General features: G+C 42.9%; 1 protein-coding gene across 2 annotated transcripts in view; it reads right to left on the bottom strand.

The window, feature by feature from the left end:
• The window catches only part of Selp (selectin P), a 34,041-nt gene extending 7,966 nt beyond the window's left edge, over window positions 1-26,075 (bottom strand). The window contains exons 1-10 of one of the 2 annotated variants that reach the window (XM_042258462.2): window positions 25,973-26,075; window positions 17,017-17,107; window positions 14,708-15,094; window positions 13,515-13,622; window positions 12,847-13,032; window positions 11,181-11,366; window positions 8,958-9,143; window positions 6,320-6,505; window positions 4,050-4,235; window positions 267-452 (exon numbers count right to left, since the gene is read on the bottom strand). In XM_042258462.2, the coding sequence (XP_042114396.2) occupies window positions 267-452; window positions 4,050-4,235; window positions 6,320-6,505; window positions 8,958-9,143; window positions 11,181-11,366; window positions 12,847-13,032; window positions 13,515-13,622; window positions 14,708-15,094; window positions 17,017-17,107; window positions 25,973-25,975 (1,705 nt within the window). In that variant the 5' untranslated portion in view covers window positions 25,976-26,075. The remainder of the gene's footprint in view (window positions 1-266; window positions 453-4,049; window positions 4,236-6,319; window positions 6,506-8,957; window positions 9,144-11,180; window positions 11,367-12,846; window positions 13,033-13,514; window positions 13,623-14,707; window positions 15,095-17,016; window positions 17,108-25,972) is intronic. The other variant, XM_006974762.4, reaches the window with a different exon arrangement.
• Between the last annotated feature and the right edge of the window lie 550 nt (window positions 26,076-26,625).

The following is a 26,625-nucleotide window of genomic DNA, read 5'->3' as shown; positions in this document are numbered from 1 at the left end:
ACAATGTACCACTCCCTTTGCTCAATAAAGATCTTTGAAATAAATAGGCCTAAAAATGTGAACAAAATTTTCTTCATAAGAATCAGTTATATTTTAGTTGAGAACAGAAAAATCCTGTCACTTCCTAGAAAGTTTAAAAACCTACAACTGTGTTGACTACACTTCACTGACAGTGTATAATGTGAACTTGCCACATAAGTTAGCTACGTGTTAACTGTGTGGAAAGATAACCCCAAGTAAAACTTCCCTGGGGAGCACGTCATTACCTTTGCAGGTTGGTGGAGGTGCTGACCACCTTCCAGAAGCCATGCATTCCACAGTTTTGGACCCGACTAGCTCAAATTCCTTGTTGCAGGAGAAGCGGCATGTGGAGCCAACACTGAATTCTTCCTGATCCTGAGAACAATCCAGGCTGCCTTGATCTGGGGCAAAGATCCTTGGACACTTGATGGCTGGAGTATCAAATGGGAAAGTTCCAATATCATGCTTATTCAGACCTTCTATGTTTTACATAGTTTATCCTCTCAATAGTTGACAAATAGTTATTGACTACCTACTGTATCTCAGGCATTTTGCTGAGTAGCAGGCATGCTGCAATGTATAAAACATGTTTACTTCAGGAAGGAGGAGCGGGTAGGCATGCAGAAAGATGTATAGGGAAAGGTCAGGAAGTCAAGTACTCAGTCTCCCTAACCCAGTTTTCAGGGCTTTCCCTGAACTCATAGACTTATTGTTGGAACTCATACATTGTCACGTTACACACGGCAGCTCTTCTACCTACTGTATGTAAAGCTTCTAAAACCCCAACCATTCACTTTACCTAACATGATTCCCACTATTGGTATCTCAGGGGGGTGGGAGTAGCAGTCAACAAGTACAGGTCAAAGGGCAGAACAAATGCATTTCTAATTTTCTCACCACAATCCTTTTCGTCATTCAATTACCTGACACATGACTGATTTACCAATAACTACTGACAACAGTGGCTGCTGTTTCTTTGACTCCACTGTTATTCTGAAAGTAATGTCAGGTTCATTTTGCCTAGCCATTTTGATTCCTAAGATTCTCTAAGTTTTTTTACGTGCTACCTCATGAAAAAGTATGTTGGCATATTGGCACAGGTGTTTGTAGTAACAGACTGTTTGTGGGTGTTTTGTGGATCCTCCCATCAGTCCATTAAAACAATCCAAGAAATGAAGGAAAATAGAGAAGTAAACTGTCTCAGGGTTCAGAGGGCACATGTTCACTGTATTTCAGAACCTGGACTTGGGTAAGCCAAAAAAACAAAAAACAAAACAAAAACAAAAACAAACAAAAAACCAAACCAAAACAAAAAAACAGAATGATGGATCTGGAGGTGGATGGAAGACCAAGTCTCCGTTTCCTAAGAAGATTAAGCAAGGTATCAGGTGCTGAATTCAGTGGTCAACAAGGTCTTCCAAGGAACAGTGAGTGAGGAACCATGTTAGTGATGAGGAGAGAAATAGTCTGTGTCAGGAAGGTTGCCTGCAGGTGAGGACTGAAGGGCACAGCCACTGGACTTAAGCAACTCAGCTCATGGACAGCATCATGGAAATGAGATGTGCCTCAGTCATTGCTGTGCTCATGGAGAAGATTTCCTGAGGGGGAAGGGCAGGTGGAGACAGGGAAATGAAGGCAGACCCCAAGTTTCTAGGGGCCCAGGGAACTGGTGTTCTTACCAAATGGAAATACTTGTGGAACCCCTACCCCTTAAATGAGAAACTCGGTGCACAGTGAAAAGAGGTGGGTGTCCCACCTCCTGATGACCCCAAGGCCCTGTGGTCCCTTTTGGGTTCTGGGAAAAAAAAGTGCATGAGAACCAGGGTTCCTAGGCAGAATTAAGCATTGAAATTCCAAAGATTGGTGGGAAAATGAAAAGGGATCACTCCCCTAACTAAATATACAATGTAAATGTGGCTAATGGAGCAAGAACAGACATAAAAATATCTTAAAAGTAGGGTTAAGAAGATGGACAGTACTGAGGACCACATCTTCTTAGAGGTGCTGTCCCTGGGTGGAGCCTGGGCTCACAGACAGGAGGCACATGTTTCCTCCTGCACAGAAGAGAGGACTGGGGCAGGGTGGAGGGAAGTGGTGTGGGAGCTCACAGGTTTAGCAACTTAACTGGCTACATCGATAATTTAAAAGCTTAATGGGATTTATAAGTGGAATTTGGTTCTTTGCCCTTAAAACACAATCTGAAAAATGTAGCTTATGAACATCTTAGTTAGTAGGTTAAGTGATAGAAACAGCGAGAAATAAAGGAACGAGTGATGTATATAACGCATAAACTCTCCCTCCTCACGTGGCCTGGGCTCCTTGAGGTTAGTGTATCTTTTTGACAGCCAGCCAATGTTGACATTTACACCCTTCAGTACAGCAGTAAGATCTTGAGATATCAGTGTAGGGATGAATGGACAATATTTTAGCTGTTTTGCACGATGCTAACAGATTTTTAAAGGCATAGTCTCTCAGCTGCTCACCAGTCACCACCATTTCTAAGGCTTGCTTCCGAAGTTACACCTGCAGCCAGTGCCCAAACCCGGGGTTCAGAAGCCCTGCCACTAGGTGGCAGTGTGGTATAGTGGTAAAAACATCCCATGGCCTGTCATTCTGCCCTTCTCTCTATTGACAGCTACTCAGTCTCTCGATGCCCCGTTTTCTTAGATCTTTAAGAGGGCGATGACAATAACTTCTTTAGAGGTGGTTTGTGTAGACTGAATAAGAAAATGTCTGAGGTGCGGGTCTCGTTATTACTAACCCTGACTATGCTGAACAATAAATTGGAACAACGACCCTTCTGAAACCAAAGAGGAACTACACATTAACTAACACGGTGCGCTTCTCTTTTAGAACATACCATATGCCTGCAGTTATATGCGATACATTGTGCCCGCTGGGTGCTCCCAGGAAGTCAAAAATAGATGTGATCCACCCTGTTTTCGAGAGTTCCACCAGTTGACACTGTCAGCAGGGCTGTGCTTGAGTGAGTGTGACCAGGAACTGCTAAGCTTCTGTTCAACAGATGCTTGTTACACACTCATTTGATTCCATCAACTGTTGTAGGGGATATGAAGGTGAAGGAGGGGCTGAGGAGATGGCCCAGGGGGCAAAGTGTCTGCCAGGCAAGCCTAAGGTCCTGGGTCAGATCTCTGGGCTCTGTGTAAAAGCATGGCATGGTTGCACACATCTGTAATCCTAGCACGGAGGGTGTTTAGACAGATAAATCCCTGGAGCTTGCTTGCTAGTTGGGATAGCCAATTGGTGAGTGCTGGGTTCTGTGAGAGAGCATGTGTCAAAAGATAAGGTCAAAAGCAATAATGGAAGACTCCCAACATCAATGTTTTTTGTATACACATGGATACTACCCTTGCACACACACATATAACAGAAGCATGCACATGAATTGTTCACACATACATGCATGCATGTGTGTGCACATGCATGCGCACACCACACACACACACACACACACACACACACACGATGGAAGAAGCACAGCTCCTGCCTCAGTGAGTTTAAAACCCATAAAGAAGTAGGAGGAAAAATGAAAGCCAGGCTAGGTTAAACGACACCCATCCCCAAATAAGCTACTGGTCTGAGACTTAGTGGGGTTGGTGAAGGTGGAAGTAGGAATAAATGGCTAGAGAGCTTAACAGAAAAAGAGAAAGGGTTTTTATAAGAAAAAGAAATGCTTCAGTGCATAACCGAGTATCATTGTTTGTGAATGTCAATGGCCTTGGTCTATGTCACCTCTGAGCTTGTTTCTTTCTCATCTGTAGCATGGAGATGATATTGACTTCCCTTATTATTCTAGAATGGTGATGTCATGTGCTACAATGATGTGAAAACATTGTTAAGACTGAAATGTTTTACTCAATTTGTTATTCATGGAGGAACGAAATTCTTTATCTCGATTCTCATGCCTAGTGTTTAGCTCAGAAATACCTTCACCCAAATATCTAATGATTCTTTCTTCTATGATGATATCTGAGAAGTCACAAGGTAGGGCAGACCTCTGTGCCTACCTTCACACGTGGGTGGTGTGCCTGTCCAGTGTCCAGATGGAGAACAATCCAATCTTTCTGGTCCAGACAGATAAAATCCTTCATCACAGGTGAACTGGCATGTGGATTTGTAAGTGGAACCTCCAAGAGGCTGGATACAGGTCATGGTTCCATTCTGAGGGCCGAGCAAAGGTGTGCACGTGACAGCTGAGTGGACAGGACAAGGTGGGAGGGGGGAGATCATGTTAGAACTCAGGGTCTGAAGTCCATCTTCTCTCTTTTTCTCTCTCTCCCTCCCCCACCAGCCGTGTGTGTGTGTGTGTGTGTGTGTGTGTGTGTGTGTGTGTGTGTGTGTGTGTGTGGTCAGGGATGGGAGGGCTGTAAGCTGGAAATGCCAAGGGGGAAGGGGTGTGGGTCCTTGGTTTGGTGGAGTCATTTCCAGCTCTCCCATGACTTTGCAAGGCTGAGTGTGGAGGGCTGTGAGGACAGTGACAAGGGAACTGATCTGATAACACGCTCTCCCTCGGAAGTGTCACAATAGCTTGTGGATTTCAGGCCAACATGGTACCTTCCTGCCCCAACCACAAGTGAGTACTTCACTTGATGTGTACCCAGCAAGAAGAGGAGAAAGTTCCCCCAGAGTAAACAATGGGCTAGAAGCAGAAGGGGACTGGAAGGTCACAGGAAGCTGGGGTGAGTAGCAACCTCCTGGCTGTGAACATCCACAGGCAGGACTGTGGGGCAATGCATGGTTCGGCTTTCCTGGAAGGGTCTGATCACTCTGATGACCCTGCTCAGGAATTCTGAGCTCTTCTTCAAAGTTGTACCGGCTTCAGTGTGGAGAGGATGAGAGCTGAAGGAGCAAGCTCACAGCCTCACTCTGCTCTCTTCAGACCCAGCTCCTCATTCCCACCCGCAACTCCTGCTCACCATAAGTTCTGATGCCTGATATGAAGGGCATCCTATTATGCTGTTAATTAATTCTTTTAGTTATCCATACACGTTGTAAATATTGGATTTACAACGGTGTGTGTGTGTGTGTGTGTGTGTGTGTGTGTGTACACGTCTGTGACCTGAACAGCAAGTGGTTTCCCCTTCATGAAAAACACGACCTGCTTGCTTTTACTTAGATATTGAAGGCCTATACAAAGTTAAAGGCATGACGAATAACACAGAACTATTTCATATTGCACATATTAAGAATATTATTAAAATTGAATATACACAGTAAAAGTAACTATTACAAAGGAAAAGTTAGATGAGAAAATATAGGAAGTACTTTGTGCTAGAATGTTAGCAATGTTTATTTTCAGGGGTTAGTGTTTAAGATGATATTTTTTTATTTTTCTGTTTTCTTATTATATTGCTATTTATAGATTTTATAAATGAAAATCCTGTTTTATTAAAAGTGTTTGTCGCCGGGCGGTGGTGGCGCACGCCTTTAATCCCAGCACTCGGGAGGCAGAGACAGGTGGATCTCTGTGAGTTCGAGGCCAGCCTGGGCTACCAAGTGAGTTCCAGGAAAGGCGCAAAGCTACACAAGAGAAACCCTGTCACGAAAAACCAAAAAAAAAAAAAAAAAAAAGTGTTTGTCATAAATCTGGCTAAGGCATTGGATACACTGAAAAGAAAAGAAATGGGAAAATTTGAAAATCACGCATCTGTCCTTCAAGTCATCAAGTCAGGTGATTAGACCAGCTCCACTTCACACAGAATGATGTGGTGCTCACAGGGCATGGAGACTTTCTGTCATCAAGTCTAACACAGATGTAAATGGCCGTTCCTCCCCACTCTATCCTAAGCATGCTTCTCCACTACTATCCAGACCTCGGAGAATGCTTGCAGCATGGTTCTGTAATTCCACCTTTCTCATTCCCACAGGACATGCTATGGTCCCTAAGAAGAAGAAAGTGCTGGACCAGCCTTGGAACAAACACTCAGAGCTAAGTTTTCTTTTCCATCTTCTTTCTAGGTACTGTATTTAGTAGTTGAGTACCATTCATGATAGGAGCCTGTTAGTCCTGATGTAGAATCTGATAAGGACAGTGCAAAGGTCACTGCATTGCTATCATCATTGCCAAATATCCTGACACTCGCAGTATCTGCTTAGCCTCTGATTACATTTGTATTCAGGGTTCTTGGAGTAGAGGATGAAGGGGTTAGTGACAGTACCCATCCCTTTTCAAGCTAGTTTCAGGGTAGACCATACACAGTTATTAACCACAGACATAGCCTTCAAGAATACTGCTTCCAGTTTACTTCCAATGAAAATGGGAAGAATGCATTCTTACCTTGGCATTCCGGAGGAGCCCCACTCCAGTCTCCAGTAGCCAAGCATCTTATTGCACTTGCTCCCACCAAGAGTGAGCCTTCATCACAGGAAAAGCTGCAGACTGACTGGTACTTCAGGGCACCAAAGGGGTCTGAGCAGGTCATCTGAGCTTTTCTCGGAACTGGAAAATCCCGACACTGCAATGCTAAGAAGTGAAGAAGGCAGGGAGTGAGAAAGCAGTGAGACACAAGTGTTGTCGAATTTGACCCATCAGCCCCTTTAGTGAAAGAAGAAGGACTCATGAGTTGAGTTTGTTTAACTAAGAAGAGTTTTTAAAAAAGTTGTCATCAATGCCAATGATACTTGATGGATTTTACAAGGGAAAAAGTTTGAACCAGTGTTGGCTACATCAGTATTAGCATAGCCACTGTAGAACAGTTTGGTAATATGCACTAATCAATCAATCAGTCTTAAGCTATCATATCTTTGGACTCAAGAATCTCTGAAAAGTATAGAGATTCCTGAGATTTATACCAAATTCAACTCAGGGGTTTTTGTCTTGGCATTGTTTGTAAGAATAAAACAAGCATCAATGAGGGATAAGTCTGGGGCTCACCAAGTAAATTATGAATTCATGAAAGGAATATTCATAGTTCTTAAATTTCATGTGTTTTACTTGCAAAAGGTTTTGGAGGTATATCTATGTATAATGTTAAATGGAAAAGCAGAATAAAATTATGATCATGATCAAAGTGTGGTCTTTTGTAAAACACTTTTAGCTAGCAGTCAAAATGATAGGTTTCATTATGACATTTTATATATAAATGCACACACACACACACACACACACCCATATATAATTGTACTTTTCTCATTTCATCCCCATTGCCCTATCTGCTCCTTCTCACTGTCTATCACTACACTATTATCTGTAAATATGTAAGATAGTCCTGTATGGAGAGAACACACTTATTTCACATTTTTTCGCCTCTAAAATATGAATAATAGCTTTCACTACCTCTTGGCATTAGACTATCTGAGATGACAGGAAATGCTCAGTAAGTCCTGGCTCCTAACCTCAGTAGCAGCCGCAGAGGCACTAACAGACACCAGAGCTAGCCTCAAGGCTGTGCAGCAGCTGTAGACCTTGACTACTGGCGAAGAGACACCAGTGAGGACAATAAAAGGAGTTATTGAGGCTTCAGTTCCAGATGCTGAAGAAAATATCCAACCATCTGTTCCGGATCAGGTGACAATTACTTGCCTGGATACAAAGTTGCTTGAGCAATCCCTTGTGATTCTTTTAAAGGAAGTCACAGGGTTTTGCGTGTCTACGTCTCCTAGACAATACACAACAGCACATTTAATCACCCTCACGGTTTTACCACCATAAGGCATGCACTTTTATTCCTCCACTGCCTGCTTTTCTTTTCACTGTTTTCATCATGCTAAACACATGAAGTATGCGATCTGCCATTTGCCACTTTGCTAATTGACGTGTCTAGTTCTATGTCCATGTGCATTTGTATTGTCAGACTGCATTCGTCACCACTCATCCCCAGGACTCTTTTCAAGATCTCAGTCTGAGTTCCATGTTCACTAACATTAATCCCTCTTTCCCTCTCCCTTATCAGTCTACTTTCTGTCTCTGGTTATACTGCTTTCATCAATATACACAGATAAGATCATATATTACTTGATTTTTGGAGAATAACTCATTTTACTTATTATTGTCTTTAAGATCTATCCATATTGGAGCATGTGTTGGAATTCCCATTCTAAAGCTGAATAGTATTCTAGTATATATGAATACCAGATTTTGTTTATCCCTTCCACCCACTGATGCTCACTTATTTCCACAGTTTACTGTTTGAATAGAGCCGCTCTGAACCTGAATATACACATATCCCTTCAAGTCCCACTTGCAAATCACTGGAGAACCAATAGCTCATCTCAAAATCAGGGTATACACAGGTCCAGGGATTCACACAGATTTTGAAGAGTACCAGTAAATGGTAGCATAAGTACAGATACCCTTTGTAAAATGAGGCAGTCCCAGTGACCTTCTTGTGACTTAGTCTTTATTTTAGAGCAAGACACCGAGAACATGAAATACTAAGAGAGAGTCAATTTTTTCAAATAAGACACAAACTTGGGATTTGTAAAGTAACTGTTTCGTTATGGCTTTCTCTGTGTTTATAAAGTTGACAGTGGTGTTAGTGGCTTTAGAACACACTGACCCACAACTGTTGGTGACATAAGCAGGAAAAGCTGGTTATTAGTGCCTTGTTTTACCAGAAGTCACAGAACTCAGAAAGCCCCAAAGCCTGCTGACAAAAAATGATAGACCTAGACAAACTGCCTTGTCCATTCCTCGTCTACCATCTCATGACGTTCCTCATACATTATCCTTTCCCTCAGCGCTGATCTCCTCGGCTCTCTCCAAACATAGACCAAAGCAACTCTCACCTTGACAATGCTGTTGTGAACACTGTGCTGAAAAACATTGCTTTGCCCACTCTTTGATCCCTGACATCAGACACAAAGAGCCCAGCACATCTCAGTCTCTCTGTGAATGTCCAACAGATAAGTGAGTGATAGTGTTAAGTACCCACTGTACTCGAGAGGCACAGAGGAATGATTTGGTGTCACGGTACCTTCACAGACGGGAGCTGGGGCTGTCCACTGTCCCAAGTCAGCACACTGAATGGCATCATTTCCCTTCAGCATGAAGCCCTCCGCACAACTGAACGTACAGCTGCTGTTGTACTCAAACGCTCCTGAGGATGGGGAGCAATCCATGCTTCCGTGGACGGGGCTCTCCAGAGGTTCACATGCAATGGCTGAAGGGAGAATTTCAGATACTAGGTCTTTCTCTGTAGAGTCTCTTGGGAGAGGCTGCTGCTTTTCTGCCCACATTGCCTACATATTCAAAACCTCAAGCCTTTCTTTGTCCAAAAGGAAAACTACCCTTCCCATGTTTCTCTTTGGCTGGCTCACTCTTCGGATCTCAGTTTTGACACTGTTTTCCTTCAGAAGGCTTCTTTTCCACCCAAACTGAGGGGCGGGGACTCCTTGTGTGGGTTCCTCAGATCCTGCACTGAGCTATTTATGCATGATTGCAGTTCTTCCCTCTTACAGCACAGTCTCTTTGATGCTGGGGTAGTCATTCAGAACTGCATTCTGGAGCCCTACACTCTGCTTGATAAATCCTGGGTGCTCATTAAATGTTTATCGGATTATAAAAGAACAGATACAGAAAAAGTGGGCTTATGAGGAAGCAGATGGAATAGTATCGCTTACTGTAGATGCTCTGACCTAGTGCTGTATGATGATTCCAAGTGAGCTCTGTCTTAGAACACCGGATGTCATCCTAATCAGACATTGTTTGCCAAATGAGTGCAGCCCAAAGTGGGTTCCTGCACACAGCTACACTCTGAAGAACCCCAGTTCTCATAAAGACTGTTTTCCTCAAACCCTCTGTGGATAGTTCTATGCCTCGAGATACTCCTGTGAATTTGCAGAGCACAGAGACCACCCTTTCACACTCACATCTAGTTTTTACAAGAATCAGTGCATGTAAGGGCCAAATGTCCTCTAGTGCTCCTCTTTTATTTATACTCAAGAAAAAAAATGGAAATCACAAATGCCATGCAATCTCCCTAAAGTCTATGTGTTGAGTTGTATGCATGCCTGTGCCTGTGTGTGTGTGTGTGTGTGTGTGCCTGTGTGTGTGTGTGCACGCGCACACACAAGCTCATGCTCACTTGCATGTGCATGCAACTGCCCATGTGTGTTAGCATAGAGGCCACAGGTTGATGTCAAATTTCTGTTCTCTCACTCTCCACCTTATTTCTGAGACAGAGTCTCTTATTGAGCCTGGGGTTCGCTGCTGCAGCTAGACCGACCGGCCAGGGAACTCAAGGGATCTTCCAGCCTGTAGTTCCCCAGCTCTAATGCTGAGGTTACAGGCACGTGCCACCATACCTGGCTTTTATGCTGATTCTCAGAACGCATATTCAGATATTCAGGCTTGCGGAGCAAGTACTTTACCCACTGAGCCATTGCCTTGGCCCCGCCCCCAGAAGCCTCACAGCTAACAGTATTTGAGCTGGGCTTGTAATCCAGGTCTGGGAGTTTACTCATCCAACCTTCAACCTCCCACTTTCTCTCGCCCGTCTCTGCCCTATAAGATGAAGGGATGAAGCAGCTGCACACAGTCCAGTCTTTGTGCATTATGTTATCACCCGGGTTTGTACCACAGCTATTCTTTAATGCAGATTCCTGTATTCCTTTGCAGAGTCTACCTCCAAAGCTTTCTGAGCCCAGATGCCTCGTGATTCCCATAGCTACTGCTATAACTTCTTCTCGAGTATAAGATGTTGCCCTGCAGTGTGCATATGCCAGTGGGACAGGAAGGGGATGTGGTTGAAACAGGCCGATCCTAAAGTAAGCAAGTGCCCAAGTCTATCCTCTGTATTTTATACTTGCCATTTCTTCTTTCCTTAGGCCTTTCTTTATTTTAATGTGTGTTTTAGACAGGGTGTGGTGCAGCCCAAGCTGGCCTCCAGCTCACTGTGTGGTTCAGGTTGACATTTAATTTGCAGAAACTCTACTGTCTTGGGCTCTCGAGTGCTGAGATTACACACATGTGACACCACATCCTGCTTATACCTTCTATTTCATTGTGTACATTTCATATGTCTAATTCTCACAATGCACCTGGCAATTCTTAGCCTCATTTCACAGATGAGAAATCTCCCAGAGGTTGAACAGATATGACCCTAGAGGGGGCTGTCTTGTCCTTAAGAGCCTTTGGTCATTCTAACATGGCACAGCTCCTTCTAGGTTATATTGAGTACTGAGAAAACTAATCTTACCTTCACAGGTTGGCAATGGTCCAGTCCACTGGCCAGCGTCAGTGCAATGGAGTGTGTCTGAGCCCCTCACTTGATATCCAGGACGGCACTCAAACTTACAGCGGGAGCCATAGGCAAAGGCAGCGATCGGGTGCATACAGTCCATGGTTCCATGGATAGGAGCCTCCAGGCTCTGGCACTGCACAGCTAAACAGAAAAACCAATGCTAAAGAAAGGGGAGACTACCCAGCATAGAAGGAAGCCACACCCACAAAGAACAGTGTGGGTCTGCCGGTGGAAACACAGATGGAGCTGGGAAGATGTAGCGATCAGGAAGCTCTAGCCATTTGGACATGGAGCATCAATCCTCAGAGGGACCTGAACATCTTAACGCAGAGTCCTCCAAGCTCTGTCCTTAACATTCTTTATGCTTTGTGTATTATCAGTCTGTCCCTGAAGGTCTGTGTGTTGATGTATTCGCCCTCTTATATGAAATACATGAATAATACCATTCTGAAACTGTTTGTGGTATATGAGTTGGGGAAAGAGTAGATTTTTATGTCTTGATCATAGCAGAATCAGCCCTTTGTTTTTCCACAGACTGATACTGTTTTCCCATCCCAGAGTGAAGCAATCTAGCTCAGCAGCTGAAGGAGGGAAAATTCAAAATTGACAATGCAGAACAGCTTCTCTGTGAGATGACCAGTTTCATCTGTGCTCCAGCTAACACGGGGTGGAGTGGATATTATACATCTCAATGTCCTGGCATTTGCTTTTACACTCAGAGACCAGAGCTATTCCCACCCCAAGGGACTCCATTGTTCCATCTTGGGCCAACTGAAGTGAGTCCCTCTTCACAGTGAAGCTACAGCTTCACTAATGCTGGAATGTTCCTGTAGGCCAGATGCCGGCCAGCCTTCCTCCTTCAGGACTGTTCATGGCTGAGCACTGGGAGGCCAAGAATAAGCACAGAGCCATGCTATTCATTCTGGGACAAGTTTCATTCAGTACTTGGGAAATTTGGGGATTCTGTGTCATTTATACTTGCCCAAAGTGGCAGATAAGGTCATACTTGGTTAAGTAGAACTCAATGGCTGGTCAGGGGCTCAAATAGCCATGTTTTTCTGCTTAAGAAGCAATGATATAAGGTCAATCCTAAGTTCTCACCATTGTTCACAGTTCACTTTTCAAGTAACAAAAGGAATTTGCCTGGGAATAAAAAAAATTAAACTACCACCTCTACATAGGTAGGAGATGTACCATGAAAATGGAGATCAGGGTTAACCTGATTGACTAATAGTTGTGGTAACTAGAATCTCCAGGTAATGTAGATTCTTATTCTTTTCTCGAGTTTTATTTTTTAAATTTACTTTAAAAGATTTGATGTGTATGGGTGTTTTGCCTGCACGTATGCCAGTATACTATATGTTTGCCTGGTGCCTGCAGAGCCCAAAAGAGGGCAATGGATCTCTTGTAAATGGAGTTGTAGATGGCTGTGAACCACCATGAGTACGGTGGGAATTGAACCTGGGCACTCTGGAAGAGCAACCGGTGCTCTTGACCACTGAGCTTTCTTTTCAGCCTCTATTTCACAAGTTTTTTAATGGAAAACTCACTTCCCCATATATATAGTCTCCCAAATTCTAATTATTTAGTAAGGATGGAAAAAAAAATAAGGTCTGCATACCTTTACACTGTGGGGGTTTATTTGTCCAGATTCCAGAAGCCAAACACTCCGACTTGCTGGGTCCGCTCAATTCATAGCCTTCCACACAATGGAAAGTACAGTATGAGCTGAAAGTGAAGACCCCTAGAGGGTGGCTGCAGTTCATGAGCACGTGTGGAGGAAGGTCAAACTTTTCACACTCTTCGACTGTGGGGAACAAAAATAATGATTTTTCTCATTGTAGACTTAAAATCTCTGCTGCATCTACAGCAAATTATAACTCTCTTTGCTCTCCCTCCTTAGGCTCCTAATCCAAGCCCTCTATCTTAATCCGGATCCTCTGTATTGCCAGCATCTTAGAAAATAATCACTTTTTTTGGACAGCTCAATTCATTCACCATTTTTTTTTTAATTTCAAATTGGTAAAATTAAACTTTAAGGCTTCATTTTTTGTCTTCCTGTGTTTGTATTTCTCTTTTATTCCTTGAAATATTATGAGTGAATGTTCTCTCCAAAAATAAAGTGATTTTTATCCCGAGTGTCTTGAGATACTTGTGTTGAGCAGGCAGGTATCGGGATCTCCCACTTGCCTTTGCTTGCTAGAGAGGCTCCATTGTAATTCACTTTCTGGCATTATCTCTCATGTAAACTCAACTGCCAAAGCAACACCACCCAAGTGCCAGCCTCACCGTATTCACACTCTGGCCCATAGAACCCGGGGTAGCAGGAGCAGGTGTAGTTCCCGATGGTCTCAATGCACTCCCCTTGCTTGTTGCAGGATGTGTCCTGGCAGGAAGCTGCACAGATATAAGAGAGGTCAGAATCACAGAAGGCACAGGCTCCACCCTCTCATGAGCTATGTAGAGAGGACTGCCCTGGGTCCCATGGAAGACATTGCTACAATAAGAACAATAGAAGGGCCTGGCTGATGAAGTGCATTGAGGACTAAGTGTGACGAACGCTAAATAAACAAATGACATAAACAGAACTCCATAGAGTGGCGCTGAGTGCAATTGCCATTCAGTACTAGTGGGTATTCATTTCAGTGGTGTCTCTTAGGGACAGTGACAAACTTCCTCTCAATCTGTACCTTCTTACGCTAATGCATGGTGGCGCAGAAAAGTTCTAGACGACGGGGTTTCCAGTCCTGACATCACCATAGGAGTATTACAAAGCTCCTATTGGATGACGCATTTAGTATTTCCAAATGAGGGCACAGCCATGTGTAGACACAGAGCGACAAGCGCAGTCACAAATAGATGTGTGGACAGAGGAACTCTGTGTCAGGCAAAATGGGTTTTCTAATAGAAAGTATCTCTTCCCTGATGCCTACTTTTACTCCAAGATGGTTAGGAAACAGATATGGGTCTCTAGAAAGGAAATTAACAGAGACTCAGAGAATAAATCTTTTCATGATAATGTGTGCTGAGACCTGACAAATCCTGTAGATAATTATCTCAGCAACCAAACTTAATGTCTCATTGCAAAATTCCTATCTACGTGTTGTCTCTCTCCCACAGGATGCCTCATTACATCTTATAGTGCAAAACGTCAGGCGATGTCAGTATGTCTAGAATATTGGGTTGTTAGGGAAATAGCCCCACTATGTCGGTAATTTTCAATGCCTTTTCTATCTTGTAAATTTGTTTTGAAAGCCTCACGGCCTTAAGAAAGTAACATTTCCTGAGCATCGTGTCTTCGGTAATAAGGGCAGTGCTAAAGTCCCTTTTGGTTTCAAATAGATGCTTTTCTCTAATCTTGATCTTACATTCTCCAAGATGCTCAGTAATGCTGAGTCATTCTACATTTTCTCGTGCCCAACAACCAGGAAAGACATATGTTTTTTTAAGAGACGGTGGCGTGAGCTCCGAGGAGGCCTCACCTGTGTAGCACAGGGCCCGCTTGCGTTTGGAGCAGGGCTCGTCATTCCACTTGCCAGGGGCCGAGTTACTCTTGATGTAGATCTCCACGCAGTCCTGGTTGTTCCTCTTGTTGTTGGGCTCATTCTCCGCCCAGTTCTCGGCCTCCTCTGTGAGCGTCTTATTGGTCCCCACCCAGGTCCACTTATTATTGATCTTTCGGATTCCAATCCAGTAGTAAGAGCTGAAGTATGGGATGACGTCATTGAGGTGAGCGATTTCATTCTTATTCTGGATGGCCACTAAGTCTGTGAAGTACTTCTGGCAGAATGCCCGTGAGAAATTCCACGTGTATGCCCGTGTGCTGTAGTTATAGGTCCACGCTGCCACTTCCTTCTGATGTACAAACTCTGGTGGGTGGGGGAGATAAACATGGGTTAGTGTCACTCACTGGATGGAGCCTGATTCGGAGCTTGCTTCTGTGAGTGAGATGAATGGCTCACCAGGAGATGGATGCCAAGGACAAGGCTATTTTCTGCTTGATGTTATTTTAGGAAAAAGCAAGTATTTTCTATTTGCCACTTAAAAGCAAATACAAAGTCAGAAAGGAAAGCACCATCTTCTAAAAGATTCTATGTTAAAATATTCGTGATCTCAAGATACCAGAGAGGTCATCTGGTCTATTCTAATTTCATAAATGAAGGAGCACGTGAATGTGTGATGGAAATGAGATGCCTTGTGATCTGGAGCCTCCTGCTAGCTCAGTCTCGGTACCTATCATGTTTACTTTCTTCCTTATAGAACACTTACTTCATTTATTTTGTTTCATTGAGTCAGGATCTTACGTCATAGCTCAGGCTGGCCTGGAACTCTGCCTCAGTCTCCCAAGTACTGGGGTCATAAGTATGCACTGCCATGCCTGGCCACTTCTTTGCCTTCTTTTGTGGTTGTCCTACTATGTTGGCTGCACTCCCCTTCATCCCTGGGTGAATTTCCTCTCTTCTGTTCCCCTTGATGGCTTCAGGTAAACTTCATCTTTCTCCCTCCAGGCTTACTGCCCCATGTTGCAATACCTGTTTCTATGATGTGGCCCATATGCATCACTATGCATCTGGCTGGGTCTTTTCTTAGTTCTGGATTCTCATCATGAATCACAATGTTTAACCCATAATAATTGTTCAGAAGATGCCTGCCGAATGAGTGAAATACTGTAGGGCCTCAACAAAGCTAGGGTTAGAAACATCTCCCTAGTTACAGCCATACACTTCACTTCTCTTAGCTGTTTCTCTTGATAAGTTATCTCTTTCACATCTACTTATTCATGCATTAAAATGGACCCTTCCTTGTAAGTGCTTGTGATATAAAAACGAAATAAACAAAGTATGACCCCTTGGATACAGAGGTTGTTATTGGAGCCTGTGGGAACTCATGGGGCAGAAGAGGCCAATTCCCCAGAAGAGGTAGACAATGCCAACAATCAGGCCTGGAAACGACTCCCTTCCTGTTTATAAAATTCTGTTTCTATTTGACCCACGAGGATCTGCCATATTTCAACTCCCCTCACTAGCACCTCCGTGGTGGTGTTTTGCCTTTAGGCTTTACTCTGGAGGCAGGCAGGCATGGTGGTACACACCGGTAACCTTAACCCTTGGGAGGCTGAGGCAGGAGGATCAGAAGCTTGAGGCCAGCCTGGTCTGCATAGTAAGAGAAGAGATTTATTTGGACATAGCTAGGATTACGCTATTGTTTCCATCAACTAAAGGCAGTGATGAATGTTTTAATATTATATATCAAACTGTTTACTTTGACTTTTAAGAAATTCATTTTTATTTTTAAAAAAGATTTATTTTTGTTTGTATGTGTGTGTGCTTGCGTGGGTTTATGTGCACCACTTATGTAGAGGCATTGCTGAGTCAGGAGGATGTCAGGTCCCCAGGAAGTGGATTTACAGGAGGTTGTAAGCCACTTGATATAGGTGCTGGAAATGAAACCTGGGTTCTCTGGAAAAAGAGCAAGTGCCCTTAACTGTTGAGTCATCTTTCCAGTCCCCACAATTGTGTTTAAAGAAACTCAAATATTTTTGTGAGTCACTGAGAGTATGTGTGCTCTGTCTGCTTAGTCTAAAGATGATGTTGACCCTGCATGCTGCAGCTTATTGTTTCTGAAGCCTTGTAGATCAGTGTGATACTATCACACTGAAAAAGATCAGTCTTTCTCTGGGGTCTCTAGGTGTGAGCACTTTCCCATGTTGCCCAGCAGACTACCATCCCAAACCACTCCCGTGTGGCCCTGGGATCTCTCCTAAGGACTCAAGGTTAGATGAAGGGTTTACCAGAGAGCAGAGCAATGGACCAGATGAGCTGAGCACCTCCCAAGACCACACTCCAGAGTCTTGGCTTCCAGGAAGCTTTTAGGCAGCCGGCCTGAAACAAAACAGAAAACTTCCTCTTAGTATCTACAACCAACCAATGAAGCTGTAGAAATTCAGTTGATAATCATGGGGTTAATTCTTATTTTCAGCAGGAGGGTGTTGCAAACCTTCCGCTTCTTTTTGCTTTCTCATCACTCTTTTGACCTACCCTAATGAGGCTGTGAAGGTTGCACCAAATTTATTGGCCTTTAAAGGATGATTTTAGACAGATAAGCTCTAGAAATGCTCATCTTGTCCAAGCTCTTATTACACACAGCCATAATAAGAACTTGCAGCATCTAAATGATATCTTACAGATGACACCTGCAGACTTTGACACAGAAGCCATCTACTTGACATTTTCTACCTTCATCAACCCCTAAGATTTCAAATTCACACTGCATCACCTTTGAGGATGTGGAGTGTGAGGCATGACTAAGCTGATAGGGGTACCAATATCCCTCTAAGGCTGCTCTAACATTTACAGCTAGTGTGAAAACAATGCCTTTGTGTTTAAATGTTGTCTTTCTACTTCTTCAGAGAAATGACTTCCTAGAGCCATTGCTGTATAGAGAATCTGAATTGCCTCAGACTGTACTACAGTAACAGATGATGCAGGGTACAGGGGGGATGGCATATGTCTGAAGATGCAGATGCACTGCTGACCACAGGCTAACCAGACACCAAGATCGGCACAACTCAAATCAAAGCAAGTCTTCTAGTCAGTGGCACATGTCCTTGTCAGCTTGGAACTTTCTACCCTACCCTGGAGTTTCTGAATTCTGCCTTTTATAAGTAGGTAGAATGTCCTCATAAGCTAGCGTGCTAGTCAGCTGACTTCTGCATAGTCACCTCTCCAACCCCAAATTTAGAGTGTATTTGTCACATCTTAATTGCATACTAAAAATAATTGTCATGCTAGTGACATTAAAAAAAATTAATTTGCAGAGATTTATGGTTCCAGAAAATTAAAGATCTTTCAAATTTTTATCTTTATAAATAAGCAAGAAAGATCTTAGTATATGAGATTAAGAGTTTGTAGAGGAAGTAGAGTGGGGTCAGTATTCAAGGAGAGAAAGTGAATACTATAAACGTTCTTGTTATTAAGTGTTTTGTATGGTTTGTATTACCAGCTCACTCTGACATTTCATTACCTTTGTCAAATTTTAAGACAGAATACAAAACTTTTTTTTTTTTTTTTTTTTTTTGGTTTTTCGAGACAGGGTTTCTCTGTGTAGCTTTGTGCCTTTCCTGGGACTCACTTGGTAGCCCAGGCTGGCCTCGAACTCACAGAGATCCGCCTGGCTCTGCCTCCCGAGTGCTGGGATTAAAGGCGTGCGCCACCACCGCCCGGCACAGAATACAAAACTTTTTAAAGAGCTATGTTTTCAATATTCTGGAAATCTAATCTTAATTTCAAAATTTATAAAGAAAAATTTTAAGTCTCCATTTTAGAAGGAGAGGAGATTACACAGTTTTCCAAAGTTTTGGAGACATGAGAGAAAAGCTGTAACTGATGAGCTCAGCGATGTAGCCCGATGCCGGCCCCCAGGATTGGCTTTGACCCTAGGCTGGGTTCCACCCTGAGGAATGTGACAGTTTCAAATCCATGGCCATTCTACCTGTGGCCTTGGGACTTTCCCACGAATGGTATTCCTAGGCATTTTGGATCCTTGGGCTCTGCCTAAAGGAGTGTATGAGAAGAGTAAGTGGACGGGGCTCCTATTATTCTTTTTAAATCATCATGTCCAAATGTACTCATTGTTTTCTGTATTAACTCCTTTACACTTTTAAACAAGCTTTTGTTTAAATACCACCCCCAATAGAGGTACTCCCCATTCTGAGTTGTCTGTTTATTTGTATAAACTTTTAAGCAAGATTTTGTTTAAACTAAAATTTCCCCCAACCAATTCTCTGTTGCACTAGTTGTGTGTGTGTGTGTGTGTGTGTGTGTGTGTGTGTGTGTGTGTAAATGTGCATGTATGTATAAGTTTGTGTTTGTGTGTGTGTGTGTGTGTGTGAGAGAGAGAGAGAGAGAGAGAGAGAGAGAGAGAGAGAGAGAGAGAGAGAGAGAGAGAGAAAGAGAGGGGGGGAGAACAGTGGTTTGAAGCAATGCGAGGTTTTAGAAAATTGGTAGTGCTCTGATGAAGTCAGACATCCAAAAAAAGGAGAACACGAATCTCTGTGCACCCTGTTTCATCATGATACATCTGTTCTTCAAAATTATTAAATACCAAGACTCATCTTCCAGGGCTGTTTCAGTTCCGTAGGAGATGCTAGGATTCCTGCCACATGGATTCAGTATTTCCCTGGCATTATACAGTAAGTGTTCTGGCCTACTCATGGGTGATCACCACTACCCATCATTGAGTTGAAGTGATTTTCCCAAGTTGGCTAGCTAAATGCACATCAGGTCAACCTATCAATTCTTAGTCTCATGAGGCTCATGAACTTTGGAAACAGCGGGGAAGAAAATGTTTATTTGCAGTGATTAGACTCCTTCTCAAAGGCTCATGGATCCATTAATTCTTCTGTGGTAATTCTTATGTAGTCTAGGCTAACTTTAAATTTTCTATGTAGCCAGTTCCTCAGCCTCCTGCCTCCATCTCCCATGCACTAAGAGTAAACCACCATGCTCATGTGGATCTCCTCATTCTGACCATACTTAATGGACCCCCAAATCAAACCCCTGTGTCAACAGTAAGGTTGCCAGTTGACTTAATGATGGTTGACAGGACTGTATGTGTGGGTATGAAAGGTGGGAGTATTTGAAAGTTTTGCTTAGTAATAATTTTCCTCTGGAATGTCCTTTGGGTGGTGGCAGCCCTTTATGCCTACTCCTGTTCCACAGCACAGCTTTAGGGATAGTATCGGATCTGGGATGCTGAAGAGTTAAGGGCCCCGTACATCTGACCAATCAAGAAGTGTTGTAATAAGAGGAAATGCCTCTCTAGGAGAAGCAGCCATGTGCTCTGCTAATCTTTAATGCTGTCTGGCAACATGCTTCAAACTGGAAGTGGCTGGAAAAGAGTCTGAGACTGACTGGGTCATTACAATAACATCCTGTGACTGCACAGACCTTGTGTAAGCACCCTGGTTGTCGGCAGTGCTACTCAGAGTGACTGCAGAGTAAATGAGGGAGCAGAGAGAAAGTGTGGGAGCCTTTGTCCCTTGGCCTCCCATTTGTAGGAAGAGGTACCAGCATGCAGGAGTCCCGTGGCCACAGAGAGGGGACCGCAGAGCAGCAGTTCAGAAGCAGAGGTGGCGTCCCTTCTGGACTTTTGTCTGCCTTGTCCAGATCCTCTTGGCTTTCTCTGCTTCCTCTCTAGCTAGAAGTTCATAACTCCCCTGCTGCCTCTTCTTTGTTTTCCAGCCCACAGCTTCCACCTTCTTATCAAACTGCTCTTTTGAACTTTATCATGAACTTGCACATCACCCAACTGAATGGCAGCTTTTCACCTCTCTCTTACTTGAACTCTGTGCATCAGCATTTGCTGTAGACCAATTCATTTTGCTTAATGTGATGTTTCTCAAATGACTTGAGCAATCTTTCCGAGTGTTCCTTTGAATCTCCCTCAACTCCTGTCCTTGGTGCATTACTGTCTCCATGCTTCCATGGTTCTATTTTCTTCTTCATTTGCTTGACCTTATGGTCCTCTATTTGTAAAGGTCCCCAAATCAGCATCTCTATTTCTGGCCTCACTCTAGAACATGAGCCCCCCCCCCCACGAATACTGAGCAGACACAGGAGCGTGCAAGGTGTCAGGTCCTAAAGAAACTATGGCAACTGGAATAACTGGCTAACTGTGGTGCCTATTAACATACCTGTGGCTCCTCTCAGCCCTTCTCAACATGTGGAAATGTGTTAAATAGTAAATACGTGATAATCATAATCTAGTACCTATGATACAATATGATATACTAGAGACTGTGTCTGAGTAAAAAATGTTACAAACCATCAGGAAGGTCTGAAAAACAATATTCTTGCCATTTGCTCTACTAATTAAAGTAACATATTTATTGGGTAACATGTCTAGAAACCTAATGTGCAACATGATCATTATAGGTCATAAAAAATACATTACCTGTAAATTCTTGTTAAATCAGACTTTAGCTATTCTTTCCACAAAAACAAAATTTAAAATGAGCAATGGCAACCATTTGGCTACCTGTATGTATCCCATTACATCATGCTGTATATTTAAATATCCACATAAAGCATACTTTAAAATGAATTATGGATTTATACATATACAAATGAATAATGAAATTTGAAATAAGCTAAATGAATCAATATAAATAAAATAATAATGGTGAGAGAGTGACTGGAAATAAGGCAGATGTCTGCTAAATAAGGAGCTATCAGGAAAGCACATACATATCCCTGACACTTTCTCTCACTGTACTTGATGTGATAGAAAAAGAGCATGATGAGTTTCTCCCCTACATCTCCTGTAGGAGATCAGATGAGCTCGACTCACTCTCTAAACTCTATACAGAGAGGATGTAGGGATAAGGAGAAGGGAAGTGGGGAGATGGAGGGATGGTCCACAGGTGGTATGCCTCAAGAACCCTAGAGGACATGAAATTGCAAGCACTCTTTAAAAGAAAATCAAGTTTCAATGTCACTTTCTGGTTTGGGTGTGACTCTGAGAGACTCTAGCGCCAAAGAAGATCAGACAATCAATGCAGATTCTTATGATTGACAGTAACATTGACCCCAGCTCCTTCATCTACATCCCCATGGTGACCTGAACTCCTTCATCAAGTAGGAGCAGGGAGGGAGGTCTTTCCCTTGTCTGAACTCTTTACAACAACCTGTCATCAAAGCCTAATGACTTTACCGTCTGGTAAGAAACTGGACACTCTCCAAATTTTCACTTGAATTGTCACAGAACTGGCTTGTATGTCATTATTTCTCTTCTGGATTGAGAAATCAGCTTCTAATTGGCCTTGTCCCTCAAGATTAGCTATTGCTAATTATTTCTCGAAAATGCAATCAAAATCATTATCTTTCTTTTCTTCTTCTTTTTTTTTGTGGTGTGTGAACCAAACACAAGACCCCATGAATGCTATGCAAGTGTTCTGCTATTGAGGTATATCCCCAGCCCAGAATGACATTTCTAACATTATATGGTCATATTGCTTTACTACTTAAAAACCTTCAATGATTCCTCATCTGTAAGCCACACAAATTCTTCAAGATACACATATGAGGCCCCCTTAAAACATGGATCCTTCCTGTTTGACAATACTCTCTGGCCACTACTTCTCAACTACCTAATCCTTCTTAAATGAAGTTATAATAAGACATGCTATAATTTCCATAATACATAAATGAAGTTATATAATACTTAAATGAAGTTATAATAAGACATGCTATAATTTCCATAATACATTGTCTGCTCCCTGTATTTTTTATGCCAAAAGTACCTATGTGTATCAGCCCAGCTCCCCTTAATTTTCTCCCTAAAGTAGCTGGGCTATCAAGACCACTTCTTTCTCCACACCAAACAACCACTCTTTGTTACTTTCTGTGGGTTATTTTCCCATTAGTTATTTTAATAATGACTAAGTTCTTTAAAAAAAACCGCAGGCACATTTTCAGGGAGAAGAGCTAAAATAATGAAATTAGACTCAATTTCTATCCTCATAGGATGTACAGTATTGTAGCACTAAGAAAACATGAAAATGCAGGACAGTAGCATTCGGGTAAAAATTAAAGTAGGATTATGTGACAGAGTGACTGGTGAGCTATGTCAGACAGGGACTGCAAGGCAGTCTTCTGCAGGAAAGTGATATTTAATCCAACAGCAAAATGATCAGAGAAAACTGTCAAGCAGGGAGAACATGAAAGCCTTTAACACAGGAACAAGTGTAATGCCAAACAACACAGAGAAAGAAATGTGGCTGGAATGGATGGTGTAAAGGGCAGACAAATATGACAGGAGAATAATTGAAAGATCACGCCAGGCTCTTGGAGCCAAAGCAGGGGATGGGATCTTATTTTAAACACAGGAACAGGCCAGGGGGGGCAACTTTAAAAGAAATATGATGTAGCCTAACTGTTGCTGAAAATTGAGACTCTGGAGATTAAATGAAGTTTAAGTCGCTCATTTAAATAGGTCTTGTGTTAGATGCCATTCAACAAAAGGGAGCCAACTTCAGCGTTGTGAATGAGAAGCCCCATGAAAAGATGCACCTGTCAGGGTTGTCATTGTTGTTGTTAAGTCGCAACAAGGAGCCTGAGCTACAAAAAGCAGAGGCCATTACCATGGTGCTGGTGGAAGTTAAAGAGGAACTGGTGGGCTGCAGTCAGTGGGAAGGGAGAAGGGAAGGAAGATAAGACACTCATCGGGGTGAAGAGCCATACAACCTCAGAGTGGCAAAGTTCAGGCATCACAAGGCTTTGCACAGTCCCAGTCTTAGTGCCCTTGGCTTTCTGAATGGTGGTGGTGAAATGACAAGATCCTAGCATCCCCCTCTGCTAGAAAAATAACACACAGAAAAGAGCTTGTCTCTAAGTCCAACAGATTTCAAATAAAATTAGACAAATCCTAGTATCTGACCACTCCGAACCAAAGCCTATATTTAAATTAGACTAGGCCTAGCCATTATGTAAAATGAAACAGTAGCATTAAAATAAAACACATATTTAATTTTCAAAAAGACTGTGAGACCTTAGCACAGTCTTAGCACATCCCTAAAACATGAAGGATTTTCTCTGCATGGTAGAGTATCTCCTTTGCTTTTCCAGCAGAGACATTAGACAGCTGGAAGGCAATATAGTGACCGTCACTATCAAATCAGCCTCCTTGAGGGCCTTGCTCAGTACTGTCTATTATGTCAAAGGTCATGATTTCTTTGGTGATTAGACTAATAATCTTCTATGTCCAGAGCTCTAAAGATGCATATTCTAAGTGCTGATTGCCAGCCTAAAGCACCATGGTACAGAAATAATGGAAGAAACAGTAGAAACTGGAAGCTGGAGCCTGAAGTGGTTACAAGTTCACATGAAGTGATCCTGAGCAGCTCCTTGGCCTGATAAAGCCTTGACAGACCTAAGGGTAATTTAACTGTAAGTCCTTAAGCAAGAGAGTTCCATGTCAGTTGGTTGAAAACATCCCACATACAACTTAACTTCATTCTCTTGGATCCTAATTGAAGCCATTGTCTAAACATGAAGCAGATTTCACACAGACAGACTGAGGTTTCTGAATCCTAAGAGCCAAATGTGTTTGGAGAGGAAGAAATCTAAGTATTATGACCAGTCCCAGGGCTGGGTCCCTAGCACTTCATTGCAGAGTTCCACAATAGGAGGGAACACATAGGAGGGAAAATCTTCAGCATCTCCTGGGACCCACCTGGAAGTCCAGGGACCTCCTACAGTTGTCTATAAAGGTCAACTTATATGGAGATTTGTATTTTTATCTAGGCAGAGGAATTAAGCTTTCCTCAGAATCCTCAACAATGCCATGATCTAATATGTTTATCTTTGAAACAGAAGAGAATACCAAAAAGAACAGAAGGAAGAAATTGATGGTTCATTCATTTATGTCAACCAATTCGGAAGAATGACATGTAAAAAGACACCAGTAATCTCATTTTATGTCATGGTCATTTAAATAGTGCAGGCTCAAATGTCATCCTCATATCTCGGTTTTTCTACACACACACACACACACACACACACACACACACACACACACACACACACACAGGTAGAGGGAGATCGCCTCCCTTTAAGTGCTGGAAAGGTGTATGCAGTAAAGTAAAGAGGAGGGAGGAGTTATATGCAAGCATGGCCTTCTTCAGGAGCTGTAGAAAGATGCCAAAAGTGAACACTGGTATGGTAGTTACCTCATTAGGTACAGACTAGAAAATTTTGAATTCCAAGACTATGTGAAATACTCCTAGCATATTAGAATACATGTGGGAGTGCCTCAACTATGTGTGTTTTATCCAGAGTCATCGTGCTGAGTTCAAAATACCTGGTTGCCTTTGTATCTCCCCTCAATCCCAACCTCACTATACCTCTGGAGTTTTCTTTCACTTAAACAATAGCTAGAGATAGAAACGCTCTTCAGTGTAATCTTATTTAATCTCTACCATGATATTGTATATGTATAATATTATTATTACATCCCATTTGTAGATGAGGAGACTGAGTTAGTAACACTGAAGATAGAAATTTAGATCAGAACCATGTGCATATTCGAGATTGGTCCTAGAAAACTCTCGAGACTTAGAGAAAGCATCAGGAAGGCTGAGAGTAAGAAGAGCAAGAAGCTGTTCAATTGTGGCTGTGGCCCAATGCTTTCTCAGCCTTCTATTTATCTCAGAGAGACCAGCCAACTTAGAAAAGAGGTGACATTCTTGCCAAGATCTACTCCAAGGGAGTTCCCACATGTTCTAGCAGAAAGAGCAGCAGCTGGGCAGCCAGAAAACGAGATTGAGAAGGCAGCAGCATCAAGTCGTAACAGTCAAGTACCCATTGGTTAAGTGCCTGCCCTCTGAAAGCCACAACAGTTCTATGTGTAAAATGGAAATCATCCAAACTTATAAAGAATATTGGGAGAATCAAAATGGAAGCAGCCTTTAAAAAAATGCTTACAAACTGGGCATGATGATGTGTATCTACAAGCCTTACCTATCTAGGAAGCTGAGACAGGAGGATGGCAAGTTTAATGAGCCAAGATAACAAGACCCCACTTCAAAAGAGAGGGAAACGCCTTCAAATTCTGACCAGCTACCAACATAAAGCCCCATGGCTATTATGGCCAGTGCTACTCCCTACTTTCTGAGCCTTTCTTCTGTCTGCTTCAGCCACAAAGCATTCCAACTCCTCTCTTCCCCATACAGAGAAAAATGAACTCACCATCTCCTCTAGGACTCCGCTGGCTCTCTTCCTTCTGGCCAAGCCACACTTCTTATACTTTTGCTGGCCCCCCTCCGCCCCCTTGGTGTCAGGCTGCCTCAAAAAAACAACTTCCTATTCGCTTTTGAGAAATTTACCACGGCCTTTCCCCTAAAGTCAGAATGTTGATACTGCAGGAGCGTGTTGGCAGCTTGGAAGAAGCTGTTGCCAAGGGGGCAGCAGGTCACTCCTTCCAGGGGAGACCGTCTGGAGACAGGCGCAGGTGTGAATCATGCCTGGACATCCCAGGCTGAGCAAAGCAGGAACAGTCCCCATGCCCTCAGGGGTCAGGTTTCCTTTGATTAGGATACGAGTTCCAATCTAAGGTCATAGGTGTGAGAGACTTGCTTTGTACTAGTCACAGATTCCCAGTGTAAATTCCAGTTAGTGGGAGATGCCAGGGAATGTTTGTGATTCCAGTAGCCTTCTGAGGGGACAGAGCAAAAATAGACTAAAAAAGCTAAGCAGGTGGAAAAGGGAAAACCCAGTGAGAGTTTCTGACACTTGGGGAATACTGGTGGAAACAGTTTTAAAGTGACCTATGGAACAGGCACGGGCCATCTGAGCAGAACTCTGCTCCTCATGTCAAAAAAGGGAGAATGGAAAAGTGTGGT

This window comes from Peromyscus maniculatus, chromosome 11 (assembly GCF_049852395.1).
Source record: "Peromyscus maniculatus bairdii isolate BWxNUB_F1_BW_parent chromosome 11, HU_Pman_BW_mat_3.1, whole genome shotgun sequence".
Classification (NCBI taxonomy): Eukaryota; Metazoa; Chordata; class Mammalia; order Rodentia; family Cricetidae; genus Peromyscus; species Peromyscus maniculatus.
This window is presented reverse-complemented; position numbering and strand designations above follow the sequence as displayed.